The 22,116-nt window shown below is 41.1% G+C and overlaps 1 protein-coding gene across 4 annotated transcripts; it reads left to right on the forward strand.

The window, feature by feature from the left end:
• Nucleotides 1-22: 22 nt before the first annotated feature.
• On the forward strand, nucleotides 23-22,038 carry LOC106565762 (uncharacterized). Of its 4 annotated transcripts, none has more exons than XM_014133254.2 (18): nucleotides 23-238; nucleotides 1,290-1,980; nucleotides 4,064-4,207; nucleotides 4,502-4,637; nucleotides 4,760-5,019; nucleotides 6,875-6,957; nucleotides 7,131-7,162; nucleotides 7,349-7,489; nucleotides 8,030-8,128; nucleotides 12,270-12,323; nucleotides 12,555-12,575; nucleotides 12,716-12,814; nucleotides 14,659-14,823; nucleotides 15,016-15,222; nucleotides 19,577-19,654; nucleotides 19,793-19,879; nucleotides 20,070-20,246; nucleotides 20,490-22,038. In XM_014133254.2, the coding sequence occupies exons 2-18, from the start codon at nucleotides 1,487-1,489 to the stop codon at nucleotides 20,964-20,966; spliced, it is 2,754 nt and encodes a 917-aa protein (XP_013988729.1). In that variant the 5' UTR covers nucleotides 23-238; nucleotides 1,290-1,486; the 3' UTR covers nucleotides 20,967-22,038. The 4 variants fall into 4 exon arrangements, with proteins under 4 accessions (XP_013988729.1, XP_013988731.1, XP_013988730.1 ...); XM_014133256.2 differs by having other exon boundaries at nucleotides 15,037-15,222; XM_014133255.2 differs by having other exon boundaries at nucleotides 4,079-4,207.
• The last annotated feature ends 78 nt before the right edge of the window (nucleotides 22,039-22,116 follow it).

Consider the following 22,116-nt stretch of genomic DNA (forward strand, 5'->3'; position numbering starts at 1 on the left):
AGCCTTGGCTTGGCAATGCCAGACAAATTCAGGCGTAGTTACGACAAGTTAGTTTAGTAGCTAGCTAGCGACTGAAAGCAGTCAACCCTTGGGACGTAACCACAATTCGGACGTCCATAGCCTAACCATTTTAAACGTCAACTACGTCCCAAGGATACCGAATAGCACAGACCGTCATGCTCGTATAATATGTTTCCGGGTATGTTGCAGGTGATTACCGGTTTTTAAACCGTCGATGGTAAGTTTTCGATATTTTATACTGTTTTGAACATATTTTCTACCGTTTTGTTTTGGAACTGCGTCCTTTCATCACAATGATGTCTTTCATACCAAGCGGTGCAAGGAGGATGTTAGTTCTGTTCACTGTTCCCTCGTAACCAACGTCACCATAACCAAATAGCTAGCTAACGTGACAACTGCTAATGGCTATCTATTCTTCCGCTAGCATAGATTCTAATAGCTAGCTAACTCAAATAGCTATTTTTGCTCTATTTGTCTGCGGTAGCTTGGTAGTTGTTTTGGATTTGATATGTGACCTTTATTTAAATTAGTTTTGTCTTCTCTGGCTTTGCAGAACGTTATGGTGGTCGTGAAGGGTTGTTAGCTTGTTTGCTAACGTTAACTAACTACGTTAGTAACTGCGATGCAACCAAGACTTGACACTTCATTGTTTAAGCTCTCTTGGTTTCATCGAAAATAAATAACTAGCCCACTATGTTAGCAACCAAAATGAGTGAAGTATTTTTTTATTTAACCTTTATTTAACTACGGTAGCATAACTAACTAGGCTGTATAATAATGCTACTATCACTTATTTTATCGTTCCCTACCAAATAATCTTAACGCCTTCACTTAAAATAATCCCAACAGACAGAGAGGAGAATTAACGTTACCTAACTACTATAGAAGTTAATTGATTGACGTTGGCTGATTGTAGCTAACGTTAGCTAGTAAATTATCACGTGTGAATTACCATATTATAGCCAGCCAGCTGACTGTCAAGCCAGCTAGCTACCTAGATGATTTAACTTGACAAAATATAACGTTAATCATATTATAGCTAACTCACCGTCTCTGACAATAGCAGACTATCTATCAGTCAAGCATCGTTCATGTCAGTGGCTCGACTTGGTTGAAACGTCTTGTCCAGCTCAGCATGGTCTATTGGTGATGGCATTACTATCTGGGTGCATTTATTCAGGATATACCCATGTGAAACACTGTTAAAAGTCGGTGTAAAGCTAATGATGATGACGATGTAATCTATTTAAACTTAATCCCATTACCAGGTCCTATACATCAATTGGGAGACATAACGGTTTTTGGAAAGCCCTGCTGAAGCAAAGTTTTTGCTTGAATTACTCTCGAACCCCACTGGATGTGAGCACTCATCTGTATTGTTATGCAAAGTATTTGAAGTGTGAACTTTAGAAGTCATTGTTCAAGAAAACATTTTGGAGAACCTTAAGTCCCTATGGCTTCATGAATGCATAGAGCCCCAGAAATTAGTGAAGTACTGCTGGATAACCGAATTTCAGGGAGAGGGCCAGGGACTCAAGACATGGAGGTTGACGGAGAGGTACTCAAACCTACAAATGATGCACTTCTAGAAAGGGAGGAGAGGGTTGAGGTTGGGGACAATGGGATGGAGAGGACCTCTGAGGTCCTATCGCCACTGGAGGCCCTGGTTCCCTCGGACAGTCTTGACATTCAGGATCATGCCACCTCAGGTCCTGTGATGACAGACGATGGCCATACAGAGAAGATCCCAGGGGGAGTTGCTTTAGAGCCCCCTATAGACTGGTTTGAGCCCCTGGAGGATGACAATTATGAAGATGACACACAGGGCTTGGACATGGGCCTTGCTGTGGGGGAGCGACACATGAATAGCAGAGGGGATGCTGAAGAGGAGAGTGTTGCAGGGAGCGAAAGGAGCGGAAGCGTGGCAGGCAGTGAGAGGAACATCAAGAACAACAACCTGTATGTTGAGTGATATGACACTTGATTTGACTAGCATTGACTGCTGTTCTTGTAATGTTATATTATAGGGTAATAGTGACACAGACTCAGAACATTTTACAAAACACATTTACTTGAAGAACAGTGCAGATGCCAAGTTTGGTAACAGAATGACGGCACAAACAGCAGAAACCGTCATTCTTTTACCAAACTTAATCTGTACTGTTATTCAAGTAAATGTGACTTTAAAATGTTCAGTGGAAATTGTTAAAAGTAGTCCTTGTGCGTATAGTTGTAGGGTTTGTTTAGCTTTGCAATCATTGGTTTTTGTTTCACATATACTACCGTTCAAAAGTTTGGTCACTTAGAATGTCCTTGTTTTTGAAAGAAAAGTAAAAATGTTGTCCATTTAAAATAACATCAACTTGATCAGAAATACAGTGTAGACATTGTTAATGTTGTAAATTACTTGTAGCTGGAAACGGCCAATTTTTTTTTTTAATGGAATATCTACATAGGCGTACAGAGGCCCATTATCAGCAACCATCACTCCTGTGTTCCAATGGCACGTTGTGTTAGCTAATCCAAGTTTATCATTTTAAAAGGCTAATTGATCATTAGAAAACACTTACAATTATGTTAGCAGAGCTAAAAACTGTTGTGCTGATTTTAAAGAAGAAATAAAACTGGCCGCCTTTAGACTAGTTGAGTATCTGGAGCATCAGCATTTGTGGGTTCAATTACAGGCTCAAAATGGCCAGAAAGAAATAACTTTCTTCTGAAACTCGTCAGTCTATTCAAGTTCTGAGAAATGAAGGCTATTCCTTGTGAGAAATTGCCAAGAAACTGACGATCTCGTACAACGCTGTGTACTACTCCCTTCACAGAACAGCGCAAACTGGCTCTAACCAGAATAGAAAGAGGAGTGGGATCTCCCGGTGCACAACTGAGCAAGAGGACAAGTACATTAGATTGTTTAGTTTGAGAAACAGATGCCTCACAAGTCCTCAACTGGCAGCTTCATTAAACAGTACCCGCAAAACATCAGTCTCAACGTCAACAGTGAAGAGGCAATTCTGCGATGCTGGCCTTCTAGGCAGAGTTCCTCTGTACAGTGTCTGTGTTCTTTTGCCCATCTTAATCTTTTATTTTCATTGGCCAGTCTGAGATATGCATTTTTTCTTTGCAACTCTTCATAGAAGGCCAGCATCGCGGAGTCGCCTCATAACTGTGGATGTTGAGACTGGTGTTTTGTGTGTACTATTTAATGAAGCTGCCAGTTGAGGATGTGTGAGGCATCTGTTTCTCAAACTAGACACTCTAATGTACTTGTCCTCTTGCTCAGTTGTGCACCGGGGCCTCCCACTCTTTATATTCTGGTTAGAGCCAGTTTGCGCTGTTCTGTGAAAGGAGTAATACACAACGTTGTACGAGATCTTCAGTTTCTTGGCAATTTCTCGCATGGAATAGCCATCATTTCTCAGAACAAGAATAGGCTGACAAGTTTCTGAAGAAAGTTATTTCTTTCTGGCCATTTTGAGCCTGTAATTGAACCCACAAATGCTGATGCTCCATATTCTAAACTAGTCTAAAGATGGCCAGTTTTATTGCTTCTTTAATCAGAACACAGTTTTCAGCTCTGCTAACATAATTGCAAAATGGTTTTCTAATGATCAATTAGCCTTTTAAAATTATAAACTTGGATTAGCTAACACAGCATGCCATTGGAACACAGGTGTGATGATTGCAGATAATGGGGCTCTGTACGCCTATGTAGATATTCTATAAAAAAATCTGACGTTTCCAGCTACAATAGTCATTTACAACATTAACAATGTCTACACTGTATTTCTGATCAATTTGATGTTATTTTAATGGACAAAAAATGTGCTTTAATTTAAAAAACAAGGACATTTCTAAGTGACCCCAAGCTTTTGAACAGTGGTGTACATTTAAAGTGAAAAATCAGAATCTCAGTTCTTACTTGTAGCAAATATGTAGCCAGTCAAACTATACAAAAAGTAGCCAGTTGATGTGCTTTCCAGTTATATTTTATGCTCTTATGATGACATACTTTGACATTTTAGTTTTTATTTTATGCCAGGTTTTCTGTTTATAGGCGGAAGAAAAGAGTGAAAACTGAAGAGGGCTGGGAGGACTGGCCGGCACTTGGAGAGGGGTGGAAGCGCAAGGCGGTTGTTCGTCGCTCGGGTTCTAGTGTTGGCCAGAGTGACGTTTATTACATGAGGTAAAAACATTCTGGCAAAACTCTATACATTTTTAGACCAATGGCCAGTTTATGTTTTTAACCACTGATATTGTCTCATGACGTAAGGTTCATTGTTATATACTAAGGCTCACTTGCTGTACCTATTGTGTGAATATACCACATAAAAATGTGGTAGAAACAATTTAACCTAATAACACAAGCTCACTGCACATGCATTTTGTTATGTCAGTATTATATGCTTTTAGGTGACTTTAAACCATTGATGCCACTAATGGGTCACACTATCTTTCTTCCCTTCTCTGTTCCCCGAAGTCCGAGTAATGAACGTGTGAGAAGTAGGGTTGAGCTTTCCAAAGTCCTGGCAGATACTCTGGACATGACAATGTTTGATTACAAAGCAGGGGTGTTCAGGGGTGCTGGACAACCCAAGACAGTGCGCCTGAGAAAGGTTATAAAAGAAAAAAGCTCCCAGCATTTACACTTGAAATGATAACTTTTCTTTACCTTCACTAATTCCGATGTATTTTCTAACAACTTCCATTTCGTCTCTTCCATCCCATGGTCTGTTAGAACATACAGAAGGATCATACTACCTCAGTGGACTGTGGCTTTTCCTCAGAGTCCAGCTCCATGGGCACGCCAAGCCGAGACCCCCACCTCCAACATATCACTCCCCCAAGACCAAACACCTCTCTCACACAGATAAGTTCAGCCTCTGTCGCTCATGATGTGGAAGGTATGAAGCACAGTGCAACTAAACTGCCCTCGAGCCCTGTGTCAGCGCTTTCAGTTTCCATCAATGGGAATGCTGGTTCAGAGCCCTCCTTTTGGTGAGTTAAATGCTCCTATATTATCTCATAATTTTATCGCTGAGAATTGAACATCTTCAATCTAACTACATGTGATCTAAAATGTAATGTACATAATCCCTAAAAGTAATTATTTATCATGAGAGGACGATAAACAGTAACTAGTTATGATGCATACTCACCTTTCGGGTAATTAAAAAAAAAAAAATTGCTGAGGTGTAATCACTTTTGAGGGTTGAAGTACAAATAAGATTAATACATGAAATATTTTATGACTTATTTCCTATTCAACAAAACTGAATAAGGCTTGAAATTACTTTTATGCTTTCTAAATATGGTATAATCAAATGATAAAACCACTAACTATAATATTTCACCTTCCTTATAAATGTAAATACATATTTGTATGTTTAGTGTTTGAGAAAATGGTAATTTTTTTTCTGAAGGGCTCTCTTGATCAAAACTTCAGCCCCCACCGCTGTGAATGTCACAAAGAGCTCTAGCTTGGCTTCCCGAACTCACCATTCACCTCATGTTAATAATTTCCATCTATGACCGTGGTCACCAACCTATCCTTAGTCAAGATCACTTTCGCATTCGAAAAGCAAGCCGAGATCTACCGCTCAGATAAGTTAAGTCATGTTTAAAAAAAAATATATATATCCTAATAAAAGCAGTTGTGTAGGAATGAGGTTTGTGCAATAGACCTAATACATTATCACAGCATATTGGCTATATTCCAGGCCTACCAATGTTGTTATTCCTCAATATTTAAATAGACACAATGCTATTAATAATTAAAACGCAGGGCTATCGATACACTTGGCTACTTATACATTGCAGTGCGAGTGGAAGTAGGGAGATGCACGTTTTGTAATAGATTTTTACAAAAACAGTGACATTGCAGAATAAAAACTTAAACAGGAACTCACTCTGCTGTATTCTTTGACAGTCTCTCGGTGGTCATGGTTTTAAAAGTTATTAAATCTTATGTAGGCTAGTATCAAACTTGGGGCCAGGGTTGCGGAAGCTCTGTAGGCGTGGTGATTTGAGCTATCCGATTCACCGTTTAGGCAGAGTTTGTCTTTTCAGACAAATTTTAATGGTTCAAAATAAGAACACTTTGCTTACCCGGTGCGCAGGGCTTCTGAATCAAGTGCACCTTCTGTCAACAGCGCAATACGATAAAGAAATAATAAGTGTGCAAGTTTTATCGTTGGCTTTTCTGCTAGAGATGTTTGGTGATCGACTAGGAATGCCTTGAAGATAAACCAGTGGAAAAAGTTTTCTGTTTAAAATCGATGAATTATTTTAGATTATGGCTATAAATCGATCTATGAATGTTCTATATTGATGAACCACTCTCCTGCTGCGTTATGATGTAAGGATTGCAGGCAAGTGTGTTGTCAGTGGCTGTGACATAGGGTTCAGCCCGGAGTTGATAGACAGTCGGAAGAGCGAATGAAATGGTAGGAGGGACATCCCAGCTGCAAGTGGTTTCAGATTTCACATCCTACTTCACACAGGCTAAAACAATATACAATTGTGTCCGTGGGAACCAGGGCTATCGCTCAATGCAAGCCATTTTGATCTACGTTGTCCACAGACTTATGTAGGTTGGAACCGGTACCAGAACCAATCAGGTCCCTTAAACAGGGGACTTTACATCTAAGAGTTAAAAAAAAAAAAAGTTTAACACATTCCTATTATGTAATCATGGTTTAGGCTATATGTCAGCTTGAGTGTTGAATTTTTTTAAACAAAAAATATGTATGTGTGTATTTTGTACATAAAATAAGCCAAGAATACATGGGAGTGATTTTGATGTTACGCTCTTTGAACCTTAGGTAACTTGCTTCAATACTCTTTATTTCAGCGTCTGTACCATTTGTGATAATTCATACACAGGCTTTGAATATGAAAGACAGATGAAGAATCCCTGTTGCCCCAAATGCAGGGGTATGTCATCTTATTTAATGTCAATCTAATTAAAGGAAAGCCATTACACAAATGCCTTTTAAAGAGGAACAGAATTTACATATTTTAAGACATTGTAAATGTGCCTTTGAAAAAAATTTTTTTAGTGAAGGTTCCATTTGAGGTTGTGTTAAAAGTATCTCTCATTTCTTTAGGCAAGAATCCAGTTTATCAAAGATTCAGGAAGGTAAACAAGTGTTCCTCAACTAACTACTCCCATAATTTCTCTGTTTTTAACACACTTTCATGCTCCTTATAGTTTGTGTTTTGGACTGTTTCCCTTTACTTAATTCAGTTTTACATAGTTAAACAATGATTAATCAACATGGGTCTGAATGGAGGGGAATACTCAACATTTTCTTATCTTTTATAGTGGATTCCTTGTGGTAACTGTAAGGCTTGCCTTACCACAGAGGATTGTGGGAGCTGTGCTAACTGCAAAAAAGCGCTGAACCCTGACTCCAGAAAACCTGTCAGCTGTCGGAAACGCAAATGTTTATGTCCGATCCGCAAGGTACAGACTCAGATCACATTTGTGTTATATTTGTCACATGTGCCGAAAACACCCGGTGTAGACTTTACCCTGAAATGCTTGCTTACGAGCCTTTCCCAACGAAGCAGAGTTTAAAAAACATAAGAAAAACAGTAACACGTGGAGTAAAATGCACAAGAATTAAGCCATTATACAGGGAGTATCAGTACCAGATCAATGTGCAGAGGTACGAGGTATTGTAGGTAGCTATGTATACTGAACAAAAATATAAATTCAACATGTAACCATTCCAAAGATTTTACTGAGTAACAGTTCATATAAGGAAATCAGTGAATTGAAATAAAGTAATTAGGCCCTAGTCTATGGATTTCACATGACTGAAAATACAGATATGCATCTGTTGGTCACAGATACCTTTTAAAAAAATGGTAGGCGCGTGGATCGGAAAACCAGTCAGTATCTGGTGTAACTACCATTTGCCTCATGCAGCGCGACACCTCCTTTGCATAGAGTTGATTAGGCTGTTCATTGTGGCCCGTGGAATGTTGTCCCACTCTTCAGAAGCTGTGCGAAGTTGCTGGACAAGAGCGGGAACTGGAACCCGCTGTCGTACACGTCGATCCAGAGTATCCCAAATATGCTCAAAGAGTGACATGTCTGGTGAGTATGCAGGCTATGGAAGAACTGGGACATTTTCAGCATCCAGGAATTGTGTACATATCCTTGCGACATCGGGCCATGCATAATCATACTGAAACATGAGGGTATAGCGGTGGATGAATGACACGACTATGGGCCTCAGGATCTTGTCACATTATTTCTGTGCATTCAAATTGTCATCGATAAAATGAAATTGTGTTCGTTGTCCGTAGCTTATGCTTGCCCATACCATAACCCCACTGCCACCATGGGACACTCTGTTCTAGAGGTCGACCGATTTATGATTTTTCAACGCCGGTACCGATTATTGGAGGACCACAAAAAGCCGATACCGATTAATCGGCCGACTCTTCTTATTATTTGTATTTTTTTATTTTAATTTTTTTGTAATAATGACAATTACAACAATACTGAATGAACACTTATTTTAACTTAATATAATACATCAATAAAATCAATTTAGCCTCAAATAAATAATGAAACATGTTCAATTTGGTTTAAATAATGCAAAAACAATGTGTTGGAGAAGAAAGTAAAAGTGCAGTATGTGCCATGTAAGAAAGCTAACGTTTAAGTGCCTTGCACAGAACATGGGAACATATGAACGCTGGTGGTTCCTTTTAACATGAGTCTTCAATATTCCCAGGTAAGAAGTTTTAGGTTGTAGTTATTATAGGAATTATAGGACTATTTCTCTCTATACGATTTGTATTTCATATACCTTTGACTATTGGATGTTCTTATAGGCACTTTAGTATTGCCAGTGTAACAGTATAGCTTCTGTCCCTCTCCTCGCTCCTACCTGGGCTCGAACCAGGAACACATCGACAACAGCCACCCTCGAAGCAGCGTTACCCATGCAGAGCAAGGGGAACAACTACTCCAAGTCTAAGAGCGAGTGACGTTTGAAACGCTATTAACGCGCACCCGCTAACTAGCTAGCCATTTCACATGGGTTACACCAGCCTAATCTTGGGAGTTGATAGGCTTGAAGTCATAAACAGCACAATGCATTGCTCAGAGCTGCTGGCAAAACGCACGAAAGTGCTGTTTGAATGACTGCTTACGAACCTGCTGGTGCCTACCACCGCTCAGTCAGACTGCTCTATCAAATCATAGACTTAATTCGAATATAATAAACATACAGAAACACGAGCCTTAGGTCATTTAATATGGTTGAATCCGGAAACTATCATCTCGAAAACAAAATGTTGTTTTCTTTCAGTGAAATACGGAACCGGTCTGTATTTTATCTAACGGGTGGCATCCCTAAGTCTAAATATTCCTGTTACATTGCACAACCTTCAATGGTATGTCATAATTACGTAAAATTCTGGCAAATTAGTTCGCAACAAGCCAGGCAATGAACGCAAGAGCAGTGACACAATTTCATGTTAGCAGGCAATATTAACTAAATATGCAGGTTTAGAAATATATACTTGTGTATTGATTTTAAAGAAAGGCATTGATATTTATGGTTAGGTACATTGGTGCAACGACAGTGCTTTTTTCGCAAATGCGCTTGTTAAATCGTCACCCGTTTGTCTAAGTAGGCTGTGATTCGATGAGAAATTAACAGGCACCGCATCGATTATATGCAACGTAGGACACGTTAGATAAGCTAGTAATATCATCAACCATGTGTAGTTAACTAGTGATTATGTTAAGATTGATAGTTTTTTATAAGATAAGTTTAATGCTAGCTAGCAACTTACCTTGGCTTTTTGCTGCCCTAGCGTAACAGGTAGTCAGCCTGCCATCCTCGTGGAGTGCAATGTAAGGCAGGTGGTTAGAGCGTTGGACTAGTAACCAGAAGGTTGCAAAAAGGCCGTAATTGAAAATAAGAATGTGTTTTTAATCTGACTTGCCTAGTTAAATAAAGGTGTAAAAAAAAAAAACCTTGGCCAAAAATTCCGATTACCGATTGTTATGGAAACTTGAAATCGTCCTTAATTAATCGCCCATTCCGATTAATCGGTCGACCTCTACTCTGTTCACAACGTTAACATCAGCAAACCGCTCGTCCACATGACGCCATACACGTGGTCTGCAGTTGTGAGGCCGGTTAGACGTACTGCCAAATTCTCTAAAACGTTGGAGGCAGCTTATGGTAGAGAAATGAACATTCAATTCTCTGGCAACAGCTCTGGTGGACATTCCTGCAGTCAGCATGCAAATTGCATGCTCCAACTTCAGACATCTGTGACATTGTGCTGTGACAAAACCGCACATTCTAGTGGCCTTTTATTGTCCCCAGCACAGGATGCACTTGTGTAATGAGCATGCTGTTTAATCAGCTTCTTGAAATGCCACACCTGTCAGGTGGATGGGTAATCTTGGCGAAGGAGAAATGCTCATTAACAGGGATGTAACCAAATTTGTTCACCGAATTTAAGAGGGAAGTTTTTTTGTGCGTATGGAACATTTCTGGGACCCAAGTTTTAATTGTTGGACATCAAATACTATAAAAATACCAGTAAATCAGCACCAAGTGATTTTAATTTTGGAAATCTGTTCCAAAGTATTCCCACGCATAATAGAGAGATACACAGTACCAGTCAAAAGTTTGGACACACCTACTCATTCAAGGGTTTTTCTTTATTTTTACTATTTTCAACATTGTAAAATAATAGTGAAGACATCAAAATTATGAAATAATGCATATGGAATCATGTAGTAACCAAAATGGTGTTAAACAAATCTTAATATAGTTTAGATTCTTCAAAGTAGCCACCCTTTGCCTTGATGGAAGCTTTGCACACTCTTGACATTCCCTCAACCAGCTTCACCTGGAATGTTTTTCCAACAGTCTTGAAGGAGTTCCCACATATGCTGAGCACTTGTTGGCTGCTTTTCCTTCACTCTGTGGTCCAACTCATCCCAAACCATCTCAATTGGGTTGAGGTCGGGTGATTGTGGAGGCCTGGTCATCTGATGCAGCACTCCATTACTGTCCTTGGTCAAATAGCCCTTACACAGCCTGGAGGTGTGTTTTGGGTCATTGTCCTGTTGAAAAACAAATGATAGTCCCACTATTTGACCAAGGAGAGTTGGAGTGCTGCATCAGATGACCTGGCCTACATAGTACCAGTTATATAAAAATCCTGTGATTGTGCATCGTCAGTGCAAGATTGTATCAATGCAGATAGTCCAGGTAACCATTTTTAATGAGCTATTTAGTGGTCTTATTTCTTGGGGTAGAATCTGTCCCGGAGCTTGTTGGTCCGAGAGACAATTCTCCGGTACCGTTTGCCGGACGGTAGCAGAGTCAACAGTCTGTGGCTGGAGTCTTTGGCAATTTTTCGTTCCTTCTTCTGACACCGCCTGATATAGAGGTCCTCGGTGCCAGGGAACTCGGCCCCCGTGATGTGCAGAGGGTGGTCCGGACATCTCAGGGGTGCAGTTGTAGCTTTTTGAGGATCCAAGGGCCAGTGCTAAATCTTTTCAGCCTCCTGAGGGGGCAGAGGTGCTGTCGTGACCTATTCATGACTGTGTGTGGATGGGGGCGTGCTCTCCCCTCTTTCTCCTGTAGTCCACGATCAGCTCTTTGGTCTTACTGACGTTGAAATTGTTGTTCTCCTGCCACCACACTTCTAAGTCTTTGACCTCCTCCCTGTAGGCTGTCTGTGATCAGGTCTACCACTGTCGTGTAGTCAGCAATCTTGATGGTGTTGGAGTCGTGTGTGGCCACACAGTTGTGGATTAAAAGGGAGTACAGGAGGGGACTAAGCACACACCTCTGAGATGCCCCCGTGTCTAAGGTCAGTGTGGTGGTGGTTTAGTTGCCTACCCTCACCACCTGGGGATGGCCCGTCAGGAAGTCCAGGATCCAGTTGCATCTCCCTGATAGGAGACTCTCTCGAACGAACCTCCTCCATCTTATTCTCAAGTGACTGGACATTTCACAATAGAATGGAGGGGAGTTCCGGTCGATTTTTGTCTTCGTCTCAGTCTCGCCAGGATACCGGCCTGTCTGCCGTGTCTATGCCTGCCGTGTTTTAGTAGCCCATTTAAACAAAGGAATGGTGTCCTGTATGAACAAGGGAACAGCTGAGTCTAAGTTAGACAGAAGAAAATACAGACAATGATTGAAGAAATAAAAGTGATCCATTTTGTTTTTTAAATTTGTTTTGTATTTCAGAACAAACCCGAAGGTCCCCAAAAGTTGGATCCCCATCCCATGACAAATTTCAAGGTAATTGACTAGAATCCTATTACCCAGTGTATTCTAATGTGTCTTTCAAAGTAAATAACAAATCTGAATGCATGTATATGAAAAATGCTGAAGGCTATTGAGTCCGCTTACTCAATTTAAGAGCAGCATTTCCCACAAGTCCACACGTGAACATTGGCAGTTTATTTGTAATGTTCTCTTCACGTCTCCATGAAAAGCTCCCATAACTGAATATACATTTTCTTTTGGCAGATTGACAGTGGAGAATTGCAGGTAACAATACCCAGCCATCTCTAATAATACTCCTCCAATCCTGACCTCATTGTTAATTGAATATGCAATGTAAACAATAAATGTAATTGAATAAAGACCCAAGGAGAGGGCAGAACAGATCTTACTCATTATTCCCACAGAACTCCACTCCTCAATACAGTGACCCCGAAGACTTCTCTGTGAATGTCGATATAGATGATGACGATGAAGAGTTTGATGGTGATGATGCTGACTATGAGGTAAGCTCTGCTTCAAGAAATAAGTCCTACCCCACTTCTATCTAGGAGTTCCCTCTGCTGGCCAATTACCCCCCCCCCCAATATAAAAACCCTGCTCTTCCTAGGGAGGTCTCCATCTGAAGTTGGTCACAGTTTGGGCCAACAAGTTCCTTTATCTGTCCACTGAATATCTAGACAGTGACATGTATTTGACAGTTAATGGTATTAGTTCAAATATACACTGCTCAAAAAAATAAAGGGAACACTAAAATAACACATCCTAGATCTGAATGAATGAAATAATCTTATTAAATACTTTTTTCTTTTACATAGTTGAATGTGCTGACAACAAAATCACATAAATTGGATTTCCATTGATTATTTTTATCAACCCATGGAGATCTGGATTTGGAGTCACACTCAAAATTAAAGTGGAAAACCACACTACAGGCTGATCCAACTTTGATGTAATGTCCTTAAAACAAGTCAAAATGAGGCTCAGTAGTGTGTGTGGCCTCCACGTGCCTGTATGACCTCCCTACAACGCCTGGGCATGCTCCTGATGAGGTGGCGGATGGTCTCCTGAGGGATCTCCTCCCAGACCTGGACTAAAGCATCCGCCAACTCCTGGACAGTCTGTGGTGCAACGTGGCGTTGGTGGATGGAGCGAGACATGATGTCCCAGATGTGCTCAATTGGATTCAGGTCTGGGGAACGGGCGGGCCAGTCCATAGCATCAATGCCTTCCTCTTGCAGGAACTGCTGACACACTGCAGCCACATGAGGTCTAGCATTGTCTTGCATTAGGAGGAACCCAGGGCCAACCGCACCAGCATATGGTCTCACGAGCGGTCTGAGGATCTCATCTCGGTACCTAATGGCAGTCAGGCTACCTCTGGCGAGCACATAGAGGGCTGTGCGGCCCCCCCAAAGAGATGCCACCCCACACCATGACTGACTCACCGCCAAGCTGGTCATGCTGGAGGATGTTGCAGGCAGCAGAACGTTCTCCACGGCGTCTCCAGACTGTCACGTCTGTCACATGTGCTCAGTGTGAACCTGCTTCCATCTGTGAAGAGCACAGGGCGCCAGTGGCGAATTTGCCAATCTTGGTGTTCTCTGGCAAATGCCAAACGTCCTGCACGGTGTTGGGCTGTAAGCACAACCCCCACCTGTGGACGTCGGGCCCTCATACCACTCTCATGGAGTCTGTTTCTGACCGTTTGAGCAGACACATGCACATTTGTGGCCTGCTGGAGGTCATTTTGCAGGGCTCTGGCAGTGCTCTTCCTGCTCCTCCTTGCACAAAGGCGGAGGTAGCGGTCCTGCTGCTGGGTTGTTGCCCTCCTACGGCCTCCTCCACGTCTCCTGATGTACTGGCCTGTCTCCTGGTAGCGCCTCCATGCTCTGGACACTACGCTGACAGACACAGCAAACCTTCTTGCCACAGCTCGCATTGATGTGCCATCCTGGATGAGCTGCACTACCTGAGCCACTTGTGTGGGTTGTAGACTCCGTCTCATGCTACCACTAGAGTGAAAGCACCGCCAGCATTCAAAAGTGACCAAAACATCAGCCAGGAAGCATAGGAACTGAGAAGTGGTCTGTGGTTACCACCTGCAGAACCACTCCTTTATTGGGGGTGTCTTGCTAATTGCCTATAATTTCCACCTGTTGTCTATTCCATTTGCACAACAGCATGTGAAATTTATTGTCAATCAGTGTTGCTTCCTAAGTGGACAGTTTGATTTCACGAAGTGTGATTGACTTGGAGTTACATTGTGTTGTTTAAGTGTTCCCTTTATTTTTTTGAGCAGTATATATATTTTTCTTTATCAGTATTTTTTTCTCATTCTGTCTTTCAGGCTTGGATAAGGAAACGTAAGCGACGCTCCTGTGGGAAGTGTGAAGCTTGTAATAGTAGGATAGACTGTGGCACTTGTGATTTCTGCATAGACAAACCGAAGTTTGGAGGCAGCAATAAGAAGAGACAGAAGTGCCGTCTGCGGCAGTGCCAGAAACAGGCCATGGTAAGGGTTGATTACTCACATATGTTGAGATGATTGTCAATCATATCAGCATTTGAGGGTGACAAGATTTTTGGCAAATCCTTTTGAATTAGTCCTTGTAATTAAGCAATGGCCATACTCATTGTTATGCCATGAATGGACTCCTAACAATGTTTTCAATGGTGCTCTTATGTGTATGTATGTGTTTGACAGAGACACTTGTTGCCCTTTCAGTTGGGTCAGACTGATTTTGGGTCCGAAGAGGGGTGGGTGCAGCTTGGCAGGCCTAGACCTCACTTTACATACAGTCGCAAGACTACCCCAAAGAAAAGTAAAACACCGCAGCGGGAAGTGGACCTGGAGTTCACTGATGATATAGACGAGCCTTTGCAGGAAGAAGATGACCACTCCATGGAAACAGTGAGTTCTGCTATGTGGAGATAGCGTTTCCCTATTTTGTTGTGTTAAAAAATGGTTTATTGTTGTCCAATGTCATCGTCACATTATTGTGATTGTCTTGAGTACAGGATTCCATGCAAATACTGATGCATGCACTTCATGACCAAAAGTATGTGGACACCTGCTCGTTGAACATCTCATTCCAAAATCATGGGCATCAATATGGAGTTGGTCCCCTCTAGAGGTCGACCGATTATGGTTTTTCAACGCCAATACCGATTATTGGAGGACCCAAAAAGCTGATACATATTAATCGGCCGATTTTTTTTATTTAAAAAAAATGTATTATATATATAATATATATAATATATACTTTTTTTAAATTATTATTTGTAATAATGACAATTACAACAATACTGAATGAACACTTATTTTAACTTAATATAATACATCAATAAAATCAATTTAGCCTCAAATAAATAATGAAACATGTTCAATTTGATTTAAATAATGCAAAAACAAAGTGTTGGAGAAGAAAGTAAAAGTGCAATATGTGCCATGTAAAAAAGCTAACGTTTAAGTTCATTGCTCAGAACATGAGAACATATGAAAGCTGGTGGTTCCTTTTAACATGAGTCTTCAATATTCCCAGGTAAGATGTTTTAGGTTGTAGTTATTATAGGACTATTTCTCTCTATACGATTTGTATTTCATATACCTTTGACTATTGGATGTTCTTATAGGCACTTTAGTATTGCCAGTGTAACAGTATAGCTTCTGTCCCTCTCCTCGCTCCTACCTGGGCTCGAACCAGGAACACATCGACAACAGCCACCCTCGAAGCAGCGTTACCCATGTAGAGGAAGGGAAAAAACTACTCCAAGTCTCAGAGCGAGTGACGTTTGAAACGCTATTAGCGCGCACCCGGCTAACTAGCTAGCCATTTCACATCGGTTACACCAGCCTAATCTTGGGAGTTGATAGGCTTGAAGTCATAAACAGCGCAATGCATTGCTCAGAGCTGCTGGCAAAACGCACGAAAGTGCTGTTTGAATGAATGCTTACGAGCCTGCTGGTGCCTACCACCGCTCAGTCAGACTGCTCTATCAAATCATAGACATAATTATAACATAATAACACACAAACACGAGCCTTCGGTCATTAATATGGTCGAATCTGGAAACTTATCTTGAAAACAAAACGTTATTCCTGTTACATTGCACAACTTTCAGTGTTACGTCATAATTACGTAAAATTCTGACAAATTACCCAAAGTGTTGCATATACCCTGACTGCGTGCAATGAACGCAAAATGACACAATTTCACCTAGTTAATATTGCCTGCTAACCTGGATTTCATTTAGCTAAATATGCAGGTTTAAAAATATATACTTCTGTGTATTGATTTTAAGAAAGGCATTGATGTTTATGGTTAGGTACAGTCGTGCAACGATTGTGCTTTTTTTCGCAAATGCGCTTTTGTTAAATCATCCCCGTTTGGCGAAGTCGGCTGTTTTTGTTAGGAAGAAATAGTATTCACACAGTTCGCAACGAGCCAGGCGGTCCAAACTGCTGCATATACCCTGACTCTGTTTGCAAGAGAAGTGACACATTTTCCCTAGTTAAAAGAAATTCATGTTAACAGGCAATATTAACTAAATATGCAGATTTAAAAATATATACTTGTGTATTGATTTTAAGAAAGGCATTGATGTTTATGGTTGGAGCAACGTGTACCTAAGCGATTATATGCAACGCAGGACAGGCTAGATAACTAGTAATATCATCAACCATGTGTTGTTAACTAGTGATTATGATTGATTGTTTTTTTTAATAAGATAAGTTTAATGCTAGATAGCAACTTACCTTAGCTTCTTACTGCATTCGAGTAACCTCGTGGAGTGCAATGTAAAGCAGGTGGTTAGAGCGTTGGACTAGTTAACCGTAAGGTTGCAAGATTGAATCCCTGAGCTGACAAGGTAAAAATCTGTCTTTCTGCCCCTGAACAAGGCAGTTAACCCACCGTTCCTAGGCCGTCATTGAAAATGAGAATGTGTTCTTAACTGACTTGCCTAGTTAAATAAAGGTTTTAAAACATTTAATCGGCCAAATCAGCGTCCAAAAATACCGATTTCCGATTGTTATGAAAACTTGAAATCAGCCCTAATTAATCGGCCATTCCGATTAATCAGTCGACCTCTAGTCCCCTCCCTTTGCTGCTCTTCTGGGAAGACTTTCCACGAGAACATGTTGGAACATTGCTGCAGGGACTTGCTTCCATTCAGCCACAAACGCATTAGTGAGGTCGGGCACTGATGTTGGGCGATTGGGCCTGGCTCGCAGTCGGCATTCCAATTCATCCTGAAGGTGTTCGATGGAGTTGAGGTCAGGGCTCTGCGCGGGCTAGTCAAGTTCTTCCACACCGATCTCGACAATCCATTTCTGTATGGACCTCGCTTTGTGCACAGGGGCATTGTCATGCTGAAACAGGAAAGGGCCTTCCCCAAACTCTTGCCATATAGTTGGAAGCACAGAATTGTCTAAAATGTCATTGTATGCTGTGGGGTTAAGATTTTCCTTCATTGGAACTAAGGGGTCTAGCCCCTATCATGAAAAACAACCCCAGACCATTATTCCTCCTCCACCAAACTTTACAGTTGGCACTATGCAGGTAGCATTCTCCTGGCATCCGCCAAACTCAGATTCATCTGTCGGACTGCCAGATAGTGAAGCGTGATTCATCACTCCAGAAAACGTGTTTCCACTGTTCCAGAGTTCAATGGCGGTGAGCATTACACCACTACAGCCAATGCTTGGCATTGTGCATGGTGATCTTAGGCTTGTGTGCGGCTGCTCGGCCATGGAAACCCATTTCGTTAAGCTCCCGATTTTTTTTATTTTTTTTAACAGTTCTTGTGCTGATGTTGCTTCCAGAGGGAGTTTGGAACTCTGTAAAGTGTTGCAACCGAGGACAGACTATTGTTATGCCATACAGCGAGAGGAAAAAAGTATTTGATCATCTGCTGATTTTGTACGTTTGCCCACTGATAAAGAAATGATCAGTCTATAATTTTAATGCTAGATTTATTTGAACAGTGAGAGACAGAATAACAACAAAAAAATCCAGAAAAATTAATGTCAAAAATGTTATAGATTGATTTGCATTTTGATGAGGGAAATAAGTATTTGACCCCTCTGCAAAACATGATTTAGTAGTTGGTGGCAAAACCCTTTTTGGCAATCAGAGGTCAGACGTTTCTTGTAGTTGGCCACCAGGTTTGCACACATCGCAGGAGGGATTTTGTCTCACTCCCCTTTGCAGATCTTCTCCAAGTCATTAAGGTTTCGAGGCTGACGTTTGGCAACTCGAACCTTCAGCTCCCTCCACAGATTTTCTATGGGATTAAGGTCTAGAGACTGGCTAGGCCCCTCCAGGACCTTAATGTGCTTCTTCTTGAGCCACTCCTTTGTTGCCTTGGCCGTGTGTTTTGGGTCATTGTCATGCTGGAATACCCACCCACGACCCATTTTCAATGCTCTTTGGTCTTGACCATGGTGGAGAGTTTGGAATCTGATTGATTGATTGCTTCTTTGGACAGGTGTCTTTTATACAGGTAACAAACTGAGATAAGGAGCACTCCCTTTAAGAGTGTGCTCCTAATCTCAGCTCGTTACCTGTATAAAAGACACCTGGGAGCCAGAAATCTTTCTGATTGAGAGGGGGTCAAATACTTATTTCCCTCATTAAAATGCAAATCAATTTAGAACATTTTTGACATGCATTTTTCTGGATTTTTTTGTTGTTATTCTGTCTCTCACTGTTCAAATAAACCTAGCATTAAAATTATAGACTGATCATTTCTTTGTCAGTGGGCAAATGTACAAAATCAGCAGGGGATCAAATACTTATTTCCCTCACTGTACGTGCTTTAGCGGTCCCATTCTGTGAGCTTGTGTGGCTTACCACTTTGCAAATGAGCCGTTGTTGCTCCTAGACGTTTCCACTTCACAGTGACAGCACTTACAGTTGACTGGAGCAGCTCTAGCGGGGCAGAAATTTTACGAACTGACTTGTTAGAAAGGTGGCATCCTATAACGATGCCATGTTGAATGTCACTAAGCTCTTCAGTAAGGCCATTCTACTGACAATGATTGTCTATGGAGATTGCATGGCTGTGTGGTCCATTTTTTTACATGTATTTTTTACGCCTGTCAGCAACAGTTGTGGATAAATTAGCTGAATCCACTAATTCGGAAGGGTGTCCACATACTTTTGTATATATTTATATAGAGTACATTAAACTGAATTATACCAAAGTTTTTAAAATCATGCTCCCACTTTCTTCTCCCTGTCTTACGTCTGTTATTGTCGTAGGCACATTGGCGCCCTATGCTTCCCAGCAGTAGCATACCCCAGGATGAGAACTTCAGAAACCAGCTACCGACAGTCCAGGTTAGTATGAAATTGGATTTAAGCTTTTGTTTAGGTTTACTTTTGTGGCATTCACCTTTTGGTGATACATTTTTTTTAATTTTTTTTACTTTGTATTCCAATACACACAAATTTCAACAGATTTCTCATATTTTACAGGTGCATAAAGAGACGATGGAAATTGTCAAAAAGAATGCGCTTATGGAGCGTGTCCCGCATATCCTCAACCATTTAAGTTCTCCAGCAGTGAGTCACACTTCTCTTTACCTTATTGAAATTCTCTTAAGCATGCAATGTTTTACACTGCAGTATAATAAAATCACAATCCAGGAGAGGTAAGCTCTAGTAATTGTTTGACCTATGGCTAGTGTGCTCTTCAGTGTTTAACTTTTAACATTTTAGACTGGAGTATGGTGTATTTCTCTTTCTTGCCCAGTATTGCACACTGTTCAAACCGGCGGATCCCCCAGTGCAATATGGTGGACCCCCAGGTGAGAATATGTCCTTGGCAGCCCCGGATGGACAGAGTGGAATGAACGGAGGAAGGCTAAGTGTGGAGAAGGATGTAGAAGCGCTGTCTGGAGAGCCTGAAGTAGAGGAAGTCACACCTATGGTAAGTTACCACTTCCTGCTTTGGTGCATAGGTACACTTTACAGCATTGTAACCAATATTTAAGGCTAATAATGACCTTTTCGTTTGACTAGAGGAAGTTCTGTATTAGAGTTATTATGCTTGGATTTAAAATGTTAAGATATTCTATTAGAAATACATGTGCAAGTAAATCTCTAACTGGAGTAAGAGTGGAGTGGAATTGATTCCAACTGCATTTTGTTACCCCTGTTATGTTCTCTGTAGATCACTCAGATCTTCAGTTTGGCTGACAGTGCAGGAACAAGTGGGATCGACCAGGACCATGAGCTGCTAAAGCTACTGGAGTCCCTGCGCAGCTCTGCACTCCCCACACTCTGGTTTGCCATAATGGTGGAGGGTCCGATGCTACAGCTACTGCAGTGCTCCAAGCTCTCCCACATGGTGGACACAACTGTCCAGATTGACCTAGGCTTCTGCTATCAGATCTGTGTACAGGGCCAGCAGCTGCTCCTCACCCACCCGCTGTATGAAGCTCACCCATCCGGCCTGACCTCTGTGCCCCAGGTTGTGAACCTGCTGCTAGATCTGGAGAAGTACAATGTGTGCCAGGGGGTCCCGACCAAGGAGCAGCCATTCAGCCAGGCTCCAATCATCATTGAGCGGGCATCGACCTGTGACTTTCTGGTACTTAAAGAAACAGAGCACTGTCCGAAGTGTAAGGCCTTATCCTGTAGCTATTAAGAACATTTGGTTCCGCAGGGTCACTTAGCAGGAGAAAACGAACAAATGGCCACACTACACACAGCATCACACCTCTGCCCTCACAGAACATCTCAAGTCTTTGCTGGGATGGACAACCAGGACTGGTTTACACACTTGCCACTGGACTTTGCAATTAAATGTAAGACATTTTGAAACGGGATGTTTTATTGCCCTTTTTGTAAGTATATCTTACAAATAAATGTACAAATCATTATGGTTTAAAGCCTGCTTTTTTGCAATAGCTTTTCAGGTTTGAGGTACTAGTACAGAATACAGATATTCTAGCTTTCAGCTGCTCTCTGACACCCATTGTGAGCCGTGTGTCCTGTTTGTTTAGTGTTCAATGTGGAAGGTCACAGTGCATCCACATTTACTCATGTAGATAGATAATAAGTGGTTTATCTTGGTAACGTAAGCAACCTTCAAACAAGTTATTCACCATAAGCAGATGAACATTGTTTGATTAGATCATTGATTTATAAATTATTCTATGTGAAACCAATGTCCCACATGAAGACCTAAATGGATGGGATTATCACATTCTGTCAACTGTTGGCTGATTTAACCCAATGTTGTTTTGAGAGCAGGGCTTCCAGAACCTCTTCTAGAGGGTGAGACAGTGATAATCCTTATAAGTGTCATCTTCCCATTGCCACTGTCAATCATCATCTGAAGAGAACCACAGCCAAACGGCTTGCTTGATTTGGTTGCACTATTCAGATAGACACAACTGAAAAATACAGATGTGCTCAAATTGAAGCATTAGTACTTAGTTCTCTGTAAAGCTGTTTTCTGAAACATTTATTTTACATGAAAGTAAAATCTGCATTTGAAAAAAGTAAACACTGCAATGATTTTGTCATGACCTGTGAATTCTATTCCTATGGTTCTGCTCCTTCTTTTTACAGTCTATGCTCTGTGTGTTGTTCTTTCTACTTTAGACCGTTATTCCATATAGTTTCTTTATAAGGTTTGGTATCATGGAGAAATATGCGTTTGTAAAATGAGCAAATTCTGCTGATTTTTAATAAAGCCTATTTTTAAAAATTAAGTGGTGGTTTACGACGTAAATATGGGAAGTATTTTAGCCAAACAAATGGCTGTGATTCATTTAAATTAATTTATATTG

This window comes from Salmo salar, chromosome ssa12, assembly GCF_905237065.1.
Source record: "Salmo salar chromosome ssa12, Ssal_v3.1, whole genome shotgun sequence".
In the NCBI taxonomy this organism is placed as follows: domain Eukaryota; kingdom Metazoa; phylum Chordata; class Actinopteri; order Salmoniformes; family Salmonidae; genus Salmo; species Salmo salar.